Source organism: Echiichthys vipera, assembly GCF_963691815.1.
Source record: "Echiichthys vipera genome assembly, chromosome: 15".
NCBI classification, from domain to species: Eukaryota; Metazoa; Chordata; class Actinopteri; order Perciformes; family Trachinidae; genus Echiichthys; species Echiichthys vipera.
This window is the reverse complement of record NC_139840.1, coordinates 3,850,871-3,862,477: the sequence shown is the minus strand read 5'-3', so window position 1 is coordinate 3,862,477 and position 11,607 is coordinate 3,850,871. Positions and strand designations below refer to the sequence as shown.

Below are 11,607 nucleotides of genomic sequence, written 5' to 3'. Positions count from 1 at the left end.
TAAGTCAAAATGTGTCATAATAAGTTATAGTATAACATTTATAAGTCAAAATGTGTCATAATAAGTCAGAATGTGTCATAATAAGTCAGAATGTATCATAATAAGTCATAGCATAACATTAACATTAACATAACAGCTTTGTGTAGTAACGGAGTCACAGCCCGGTGGCGTGCAGGGCTCATGATGTCACTGTGTGCTCTGTGTAACGGAGTCACAGCCCGGTGGCATGCAGGGCTCATGGTGTCACTGTGTGCTCTGTGTAACGGAGTCACAGCCCGGTGGCGTGCAGGGCTCATGGTGTCACTGTGGGCTCTGTGTAACGGAGTCACGGCCCGGTTGCATGCAGGGCTCAAGGTGTCACTGTGTGCCGGTGTTCCTTACCACTCTGTGATGCTCTTGTGCGTCCTTATGACGGAGGTCTCGATGTCGATGGGGTGGTAACGCATCCCCCTTAGCTCCATGGCTTCCTCCAGAGCACCAACCACGTAGAGGGCGTCATGGCGCTCTGCACACACAGGTTAGACTCTCTTTAACTGTCATTTCTCATACATTACAAAAAACAGATTCTTCCTAGATATGGAAAATCAAACGGACCAACGAGAGGTTTAGAAATGAAACAAAGGGAATACTTCTCTCCAACACGTCTCTAGCAACAGAGTAATACTAGAGCGTGATCGTATGACACGTTCCTGCCTGTTAAAGGGAAGGTTTTCAACGCCACCGTACTCTACGGGGGAATTGTTGGGTCTGTGTAAATCATTAATAAGTCATAGAGTGTGGTCTTTACCTGCTCTGTAAAGTTTCCTGAGATAACTTTAGTTAAGATTTGGCACTGTAAATTAAATTGAATTGAAGTTCATAGTCTGCCCGTTTGATTGAATTGTAAGCTGCACTGATTCAGCAGCACTCTTCCACCACGACTTCAGTAACATCACGACCCTCTGTCTGCACAGTGCATGCTCCACACTGCTGCAACACCACTGCACTGAGCCACGCTGTCATCTCACTTTTGATTATATTACTAGAGTGAATATATTTTATATTTTTGGGATATTTCAGTTAAACAGCAAACAGGTTAAAGTACACGGATCATCACGGGTTCACAGCTGCTGCTAGTTTCTACCAGCTAGCTGTTACCGTGTGAGCTAAAGCGTGATTGAGCATGCCGTTCATTTTTGATATTTACAAATGGGTTGTTCACTTTAAACCCTTAGTTTCCACACAGCCCACGCTGTCAACGAGTTCCCACTTAGCTTGCTCACCACATGGCACATTTGTCTGGATTGATTTGGAAAATAATGGATTACTTCTGTTTATGATATGGTTCATAACCGTTCGCTGTCTGGATATGAGATGGTAAACACAGCCTGAGCAAATAACCCCTATTTCTACATTTTATTGCTGTTATTTACGGTAAAATCTTAGTTGGTTAGCTTTGAATATTCCCAGATTTGCCGATAGCTGACACCGTTTGTTTGTGTTCATGTTTTCTAAAACCTCAGAAGGAGTTTTTCTGTTGTGTTCCTCACAGTGATTTACAGGTATAACAGTCCTAAAACTCAGCTTTTCTTTGTATGCTGCTTTAAAAAAACACATGAACTAGGTCGGTCTAGTCCTAATGACTGTATCATGCTCGCCTGCAGTTACATGTTACCACCAAAGAGGCCGCTAGAAGCAACATGTCTCTAATCTTATGGATTATGACTTAAAATCAGGCCTGAGACTCTTTAATCCATCCTGGTATATGAAAACCCTAAAGATCAGTATCAGCCCCATCAGTCACACGTTATTCTACCAACTGATCACTTCAGTCACGTCCTCCTTACCTCCGCTGGCGTCGGTCAGTTCGGTCCTGCGGAGGAAGCCCAGGTATCCCGTTCGAGCCCAGACGGTTTGCGTGTCTCCGAAGCTGAGTCTGGAGTTGAAATGGTCCGACTGCAGCGCCTCGTCTCCGTACACGGTGAAGTAACCGCTTGCGTTGTGGCCGCTCTGCACCCAGATCTACAAACACACAACATCTGCTGTTACACCGCGCGGAGCAGGCAGTGTCCTTCATTAAACGCCAACTTTGACGATAACAAAAAAAGACCAAAATGTAGTTTTGTAGTAAAAATAAATCCTCTGTGGTCTCAGGCCTCAGTCCTGAAAATGGCGCGAGTATAACTGCATCGAAGTTTGCGATGTTGAGGCTGAGGTTCAGATGTTCGATTAACACATATTTTGATGTGGCCCACTGTCCAGGGTGGCCCACTGTCCAGGGTGTACCCCGCCTCACGTCCAATGTCAGCTGGGATCAGCTCCAGCCCCCCGTGACCCGGACAGGGACAAGAGGCTGAAGATGAATGGATGGATTTTTGAAATACTCGACATCAAACTGGTTCATTTTTGGGGAGGATTTAAGTGAATCAACAGTTGCATTTGAATCACTTTAATCACAGTTTTACGAACATCAAGTGTACAACTTTTTAGTGAAACCGCAGTATTATTCTCAGTTGGCCCACATTAATGTCAGATGTTACAGTACTGACGTCTTCCTACAGTCTACTATCACGATCGTTGTGTGAAAACTGATGTGTAGACGAACCTCGCCCAGATGTGACTCTCCCATTGGTCCCTTGGTCTCTGGGTTGGCGATGATGATTCGGACTCCAGGCAGGATCTGATCACGAACCGGAGACCAAACGTCAACATTTAAATGATAAAAACAGTTTGAGTGCAGCATGAACAAAACAACACCTCACCTTCCCAGACTCCATGAGAGGCAGGCTGTGTGGTGAGCCCCTCTCGACCAGTCGGACCCTGCGGAGGAAAACGCAACATTAACGCACATTCAGGGGAACAAGGCAGGTTCATCAGAAGGGACAGAAGACACAACAGACACTACAGTGGGAAACACATCATCTACTGCTGTAATATTTTTGTCTTTTTTGTCTTTTTTTAAGTCAAATCTTTGTCATTTCTGTGTATTTATTTGTTTCTATGCATTTCTGTAGTTTTAAACTGGACATGGTTTGAAAAATGTGTAATATTTGAATATTACCAAATGCTTTGTCTCCCCTTAGAATAAAGTATTTCATCTGATTTCCATATTGAACACAGGCGGCTGCTTTTTAGAATGAGATGTCTGCTCAAGATTGAATCTGAAAATATGTCATTTGAGATGAAATTACAAAGGATGTCGGGCGAAAACAATCATTATGCTTTTGTCCTAACGACTAAAAATAAAATAAAAGTATTGATCCTCAAAAGGAAACTGTCAGAAGTGGTCGGTCGGATTATAAACATGGAGCGTCTGCGGCAGAAACGCTAACATCCACAGTGATTACATGTAATCATGCACGCTGACAGTTATATTTATACAGAGCGGGACTGAACAGCCGCGCTGCTTCGTGTACTGAGACTTCTCTGGGGGAGAACGACAGCAGAGTGGTCACAGGCTGCAGGCTGTAATGATCTGCTGGATCAGAGAACAGGAAACTGAACCTCTCCAGACACGTTTGGACACTTTAGGGAACATCTCCTGACAAACTTGTCCATGTGAGCTGGTGTCCATGTGAGCTAAAGTGGTCTGGTATTGTTCTTTTAATCCCACCGGACCACCTCGTCAGAAAATCTGAAATCTACCTTGTCATCACTGAGTTGTTGTTCATCTCCGTTGCCCGGCAACTAACAGTTTACCCGCCTTAAGATGTGAAATCTGACACTAATGTTGAGCTCCTTGAAGGGATTTTAAAACTTCTAGCTGGTCCCCAATAGTCTGGAAAAATAAATTGATTGACTGAGTTGCTATTTATAGTGTCAGCCATGCCAGGGCTGTGCACGCGGCCGGGTTAAAGCTGCCAAAGAAACGTTTTTGGCTGATTTTCTCCTCTGGAGGAAAAAAAACCCCCGTACCTTTACTGTTGTGCAGTGGCAGATCTATGGGGTGGCAAAGGGTGGAAGCTGCCAACCTTAAAAAGTGCCTTGCCACCGCAGTTTTGGACAATCTAATTAAAATATATATATATATATATAGGCTATGAAAAGTTGAGGCTGTTCAGAAATGTACTAGAGGGAAACTCCAATGTCTGTGTGCAAGTGAATGCAGCATGAGAGGACGCCATACCGCGAGCTACATCACACAGCCTAGGCGAGAAGTGGTGACTGTGGGAGGGATGTGTGGGATAGACAGCAGGTCAAAAACAGATTGTGTCCAACGAAAATCAGAAACAAACTAACAGCCGTGCCACAGTGTGGAGCCAGGAGCTGCGAGGGGACGCGGGGTTCAGTGCAGCGGGCAGCAGCTCTGTTTTCTCCCAACTGCACACGACTGCTGATGGTTTTTTATTGCCTCAAAGAAGTAAAAATGCAAAGAAAAGAAATGTCATTGCCTCTTTCTCAGTGAAGACATTAAAGGGTTAACTCACCTGTCGTGCCGTAGCGCTCTCATATCAACAAACACAGTCGTGGGGTCGGGTCCTGAGGTGCCCTGAGAAACACCAACAACAACAGGGTCACACAGCATCCTTTCACACAACTATCATTGTACGACTGCACGACAAAAGCTCCTACTACCGCAACTACTGCTACCACCAGTGGATGCTGCTGCTCGTGCGTTAGTGCTCACAGAGACAAGCTTTCCCTTCACGGCAGAGGGAAAAACTTTGAGTTCGAGAAAAAAGGCGGGATCTCACAAAACCTCTACGACATTTTACAAAATGGATGGGGGAACGATGTGGGTGCGACAGCAGTGAGGTGATTTCTGAAGGAGATCAGCGAAAGAAAACGCAGATTAAAATAAAACCAAAGACCCAACGTTAAAACAAAACAGCTTTCTAAAGTCAGATTCTACTTGATGCAAACAAGAAGAGAGAGAAAGAGGGAAGAGTGACAAAAAGCCAGGGGAAAAGAAAGATGGAACAAAGGGGTGATAAGGAGTGATTACATAAAACATTTAAAAATATAAAATATGATTTACCAGTGTCTGGTCTCCATATCTTATATATATATATATATATATATATATATATACATATATATCTTACATGTGAGTGAAAACTTCAGATCAAGTCAGAGAAAAAGATAGAGATAGAGACCCCCGTTCGGACCCCCTCTCTCTTCCTCCACCATCCCTCTATCCCTCTTTTCTCTCTCAGAGGCGATTCAAAACCTTTGCAGAGGGAAACCGTAACCAGAGCCCACCACCGGACACACAGCGGCATGCTGGGAGTCTGAAGTCCACACACCCAGAGCACAAAACGGCAGATAGCATCATCTCCACAAGGTCGCACAACAGACTAGACTAGTCTAACTTTGTAACTCCATCGACAGAAGAATATTTAGTGATGTGTTGTTTGTTTGGAACATAGAGATCAATGGTGGAGAAGTGGTTTGACTTTTAGGTTTTTGCTGACTTTTTCCAAATGTTTTAACACATTTATTTATTTTTTACATAAATGCCGGGTCACACCAGAGAGCGGCGACACAAAAGGAACTTTATGGTGGTGCTGACAGCTGACCACCATACAGAGCTGTCAGTTTTAACCAAAGCACGGTGTCCTTGAGTGCTTAGAAAGGCGCCTATAAATAAAATGTATTATTTTTATTATCCTCAAGGCAATTTCAGTCAAAAGCAACTGGACTTGGTTATTTGTCTAGGAAGACGTTTCACCTCTGGTCCAACCAGCTGGTGTGAGATCCAGGTATTTGTGAGAGGTTAAATACCTGGATCTCACACCAGCTAGTTGGACCAGGACCAGGCTGGGACTGTACCAGTAGTACACACAGTGCTGCTGTCAATCTTCGATCGGTGGACATGTTGCCGCAGTGTTTGTACGGGCAATTGACACCGTTCAGCCCTTCGGGGACTAGTGGATACTGAAAATAAACCTTGAAACTTTGATCTAAAGCCAGCTGATGAGTGATGTGCTGATAAGCAGTGGGGTGGAAGTGGTGGTGGTGGTTGGGTTGGGGATTAATGGTGGTTCCCTACCTGGTCGGCAAGTTTCCCCAGCCTGTGAGGCTACAGCAGCAGAGAGGGGTGGAGGAGGTAAGGAGAAGGAAGAGGAGGTAAGGAGGGAGGGCGGAGACAAAACCAAGTATGAGATATGAGGTCGGAGTTATGATTAAAACAAGGACGGAGAAGGGAAGGAAGAAAAATGTCAAAATGAAAACTCAAAGCAACAAAATAAGCAGTCAGGACTGAAAGAAAATGTTCACCCAAATGTTAGTTTTCATTTGAGGGTGGAGGAAACAGTTTGGTTAATTATGTCACAGAGTAGTCACGCAATATTCTGTATAATATTAGTTACTGTAATATTAGTGTAATGCTGTAATACTGTGTGCAGTTAGAAACCACTGCACTGTACAACAACGGAGTGCCCATTAAATCTCGAATACTATTTCATAATGCATTGTATCCTAGTATTAATATCTATAAAATGGTCCGCAGTGTTTTACTTAATAGAAATATGGAAAGAGGTTTAATTGGATTAGCAGATCACAAAAAAAACTTTTATTATCTAGGGAAAACACTGTGACATTTACATATGAACCTGGGGAATAACCTGATTTGATTCACTTGAGGTTGCAAATCATAGCTGAGATGTAAAAGCAATGATCAGCTTGGAATGGAAGGATGTCGCAGGACCCAAGAGACGTACACACAAAAAACCGGAACGTCTCAAAAATTGGTTTGTTTGGATGGAAAAGAAGAGAATGACTATGGCTTAAATTAGGTTTCACTGAGTCCGTTATCTCTCCGTAAACCTGTAATATATTTACCCACAAACATATCACTGTGCAACACTTAATACGCTGAAACTGCAAAAGTGCACTTGCTCCTTCTTTCATTGAAATCCATGTGTTTTGATCAAAGCCAGAAATGAACAGGCTTCCAGTACCCAGGAGATGGAAACAACTTTCAACTGATTATAACAATACAAAGCAATGTAGCCAAAACTGCAGTCATATGGTCTCTTCCCTTAGCAGTGATTGGATAATTTGCAAACCCTAAACTGTAGGGTGTGGAAACCCATCTAGGGTTGTCACTGTGAACCTAGGGAAAGGCAGAGATGAGTCAACCGTCCCTAAACGCAACAATAGCCAGACTTTCCTTAAACTGTCACAGTTGTCTATGCATTCTCTTAGAATACGATGATACACGATGATATATGATACTGCTTGTGGATACCCATATTGATGCAGATCAAACTGTATTGGAGGGAAAAAAAGGGATCATTGCCTATGGTGCAGTGATTTTAAGTGGGATTAGGTTGTGTGATTTCTGTTATACATAAAGAACAGCTGGGCTACACGGTGGTGTAGTGGTTAGCACTGTCGCCTCGTAGCATAAAGGTTACAGGTTCGCATCCCGGCCTGGGCCTTTCTGTGCAGAGTTTGCATATTCTCCCCGTGTCTGCGTGGGTTTCCTCCGGGTACTCCAGTTAGTTAATTGATGATTCTAAAACGCCTCAGCCACGGGACGAGCGGCTGAAGATGAATGAATGAATAAAGAACAGCTTTGTAGTAAGTTCTATGTAGGACATGGTCATTAATCAAACTCAATGTGCATTGCGATACGTAACGTATAATGGCCTTTGTATCATGACATGTCTTGTATCACAATCTGTATCATTTTGTGTCATGATATGTATCGTATTGTGAACTTTGTATCATGATATGTATCATATTGTGACATTTGTATCATGATATGTATCATATCGTGACATTTGTATCATGATATGTATCGTATCGTGACATTTGTATCATGATATGTATTGTATCGTGACATTTGTATCATGATATGTATCATATCGTGACATTTGTATCATGATATGTATCATGTCGTGACATTTGTATCATGATATGTATTGTATCGTGACCTAGTATCATGATATGTATCGTATTGTGTACTTTATATCATGACATGTATTGTATCGTGACATTTGTATCATGATATGTATTGTATCGTGACATTTGGGCACTCCTCCAGCTGGGGCTCCACTGGCCACGCAGGCACGCGCACACACACACACACACACACACACACGGCTGTCTATCGCTCTGCCTTCCTGTCTGTCTCTGTCTGTATAGATGCCTGCCTGTCTCTCAGTCTGAGGGTCTGTCTGTTTGTCTAAACACCTGTCTGTCTGAATGCCTGTCTATCTGTCTATTTGCCTGTCTGGCATTTGCTCTGTTGCCTATATGTTCTGGAGGGAAGAGGGGGTGTAGAAGCAGGAAAAGTTTGGGCCTGTCTGTCTGTCTATATGTCTGTTTTGTTTGTCATGTATATCTGTTTGTGTCACTACAATATATTGTATTGTTATAATATGTTATTTTGGGTTGGGTGGTGCTGGGTGAGGGGTTGGAAATTTATAAGCGTTGCTTCCTTCCATCCCCTTTTCAGACTGTATGTGTAAATTGTTAATTCTTCTTTTTTCTCTTCTCAATGTGTTGTTTTTTTTTTTTTTCTCCTCATCTTTGGATTACAAGTCTGAAATAAATGAATAATACAATGATATGTATCATATCATGACATTTGTGTCATGATATGTATCGTATTGTGAACTTTGTATCATGACATGTATTGTATCGTGACATATGTATCATATCGTGACATTTGTATCGTGACATTTGTATCGTATTGTGAACTTTGTATCATGACATGTATTGTATCGTGACATTTGTATCATGATATGTATTGTATCGTGACATTTGTATCATGATATGTATCATATCGTGACATTTGTATCATGATATGTATTGTATCGTGACATTTGTATCATGATATGTATTGTATCGTGACATTTGTATCATGACATGTATTGTATCGTGACATTTGCACACTCCTCCAGCTGGGGCTCCACTGGCCACGCAGGCACACACGGGTGCGCATGTCTGTTTTGTTTGTCATGTATATCTGTTTGTGTCACTACAATATATTGTATTGTTATATGTTATTTTGGGTTGGGTGGTGCTGGGTGAGGGGTTGGAAATTTATAAGCGTTGCTTCCTTCCATCCCCTTTTCAGACTGTATGTGTAAATTGTTAATTCTTCTTTTTTCTCTTCTCAATGTGTTGTTTTTTTTGTTTTTTTTCTCATCTTTGGATTACAAGTCTGAAATAAATGAATAATACAATGATATGTATCATATTGTGACATTTGTGTCATGATATGTATCGTATTGTGAACTTTGTATCATGACATGTATTGTATCGTGACATATGTATCATATCGTGACATTTGTATCGTGACATTTGTATATGATATGTTTTGTATCGTGACATTTGTATCATATTGTGACATTTGTATCATGATATGTATTGTATCGTGACCTAGTATCATGATATGTATCGTATTGTATTCAAAGCAATAGCGCCAAAATTGCAGTCATATGATCTCTTCCCTTAGCAGTGATTGGATAATTTGCAAACCCCAAACTGTAGGGTGTGGAAACCCATCTAGGGTTGTCACTGTGAACCTAGGGAAAGGCAGAGATGAGTCAACCGTCCCTAAACGCAACAATAGCCAGACTTTCCTTAAACTGTCACAGTTGTCTATGCATTCTCTTAGAATACGATGATACATGATACTGCTTGTGGATACCCATATTGATGCAGATCAAACTGTATTGGAGGGAAAAAAATGGATCATTGCCTATGGTGCAGTGATTTTAAGTGGGATTAGGTTGTGTGATTGCTGTTATACATAAAGAACAGCTGGGCTACACGGTGGTGTAGTGGTTAGCACTGTCGCCTCACAGCAAGAAGGTTAAAGGTTCGCATCCCGGCCTGGGCCTTTCTGTGCAGAGTTTGCATATTCTCCCCGTGTCTGCGGGTACTCCGGTTAGGTTAATTGATGATTCTAAAACGCCTCAGCCCCGGGACAAGTGGCTGAAGATGAATGAATGAATAAAGAACAGCTTTGTAGTAAGTTCTATGTAGGACATGGTCATTATTCAAACTCAATGTGCATTGCGATACGTAACGTATAATGGCCTTTGTATCATGACATGTATTGTATCGTGACCTTGTATCACAATCTGTATCATTTTGTGTCATGATATGTATCATATCGTGACATTTGTATCATGACATGTATTGTATCGTGACATTTGTATCATGATATGTATCATATCGTGAACTTTGTATCATGACATGTATTGTATCATGACATTTGTATCATGATATGTATCATATCTGTCTCTCAGTCTGAGGGTCTGTCTGTTTGTCTAAACACCTGTCTGTCTGAATGCCTGTCTATCTGTCTAATTGCCTGTCTGGCATTTGCTCTGTTGCCTATATGTTCTGGAGGGAAGAGGGGGTGTAGAAGCAGGAAAAGTTTGGGCCTGTCTGTCTGTTTGTCTGTCTATATGTCTGTTTTGTTTGTCATGTATATCTGTTTGTGTCACTACAATATATTGTATTGTTATAATATGTTATTTTGGGTTGGGTGGTGCTGGGTGAGGGGTTGGAAATTTATAAGCGTTGCTTCCTTCCATCCCCTTTTCAGACTGTATGTGTAAATTGTTAATTCTTCTTTTTTCTCTTCTCAATGTGTTGTTTTTTTTGTTTTTTTTCTCATCTTTGGATTACAAGTCTGAAATAAATGAATAATACAATGATATGTATCATATCGTGACATTTGTGTCATGATATGTATCGTATTGTGAACTTTGTATCATGACATGTATTGTATTGTGACATATGTATCATATCGTGACATTTGTATTGTGACATTTGTATCGTATTGTGAACTTTGTATCATGACATGTATTGTATCGTGACATTTGTATCATGATATGTATCATATCGTGACATTTGTATCATGACATGTATTGTATCGTGACATTTGTATCATGACATGTTTTGTATCGTGACATTTGTATCATGACATGTATTGTATCGTGACATTTGTATCATGACATGTATTGTATCGTGACATTTGTATCATATCGTGACATTTGTATCGTGACATTTGTATCGTATTGTGAACTTTGTATCATGACATGTATCATATCGTGACATTTGTATCATGATATGTATTGTATCGTGACCTAGTATCATGATATGTATCGTATTGTATTCAAAGCAATAGCGCCAAAATTGCAGTCATATGGTCTCTTCCCTTGGCAGTGATTGGATAATTTGCAAACCCTAAACTGTAGGGTGTGGAAACCCATCTAGGGTTGTCACTGTGAACCTAGGGAAAGGCAGAGATGAGTCAACCGTCCCTAAACGCAACAATAGCCAGACTTTCCTTAAACTGTCACAGTTGTCTATGCATTCTCTTAGAATACGATGATACACGATGATACATGATACTGCTTGTGGATACCCATATTGATGCAGATCAAACTGTATTGGAGGGAAAAAATGGATCATTGCCTATGGTGCAGTGATTTTAAGTGGGATTAGGTTGTGTGATTTCTGTTATACATAAAGTACAGCTGGGCTACACGGTGGTGTAGTGGTTAGCACTGTCCCCTCACAGCAAGAAGGTTACAGGTTCGCATCCCGGCCTGGACCTTTCTGTGCAGAGTTTGCATATTGTCTGCGTGGGTTTCCTCCAGATACTCCAGTTAGGTTAATTGATGAATCTAAAACGCCTCAGCCCCAGGACAAGCG

The 11,607-nt window shown here is 41.5% G+C and overlaps 1 protein-coding gene across 4 annotated transcripts in view; it reads right to left on the bottom strand.

The window, feature by feature from the left end:
- Positions 1–11,607, bottom strand: part of LOC310957502 (disco-interacting protein 2 homolog C) — a 225,167-nt gene that overhangs the window by 2,866 nt on the left and 210,694 nt on the right. For 2 of the 4 annotated variants that reach the window (XM_083928083.1, XM_083928084.1), the window contains exons 32-37: positions 5,972–6,001; positions 4,407–4,468; positions 2,742–2,799; positions 2,585–2,659; positions 1,827–2,001; positions 382–505 (exon numbers count right to left, since the gene is read on the bottom strand). In XM_083928083.1, the coding sequence (XP_083784209.1) occupies positions 382–505; positions 1,827–2,001; positions 2,585–2,659; positions 2,742–2,799; positions 4,407–4,468; positions 5,972–6,001 (524 nt within the window). The remainder of the gene's footprint in view (positions 1–381; positions 506–1,826; positions 2,002–2,584; positions 2,660–2,741; positions 2,800–4,406; positions 4,469–5,971; positions 6,002–11,607) is intronic. The other 2 variants (XM_083928085.1, XM_083928086.1) reach the window with 1 other exon arrangement.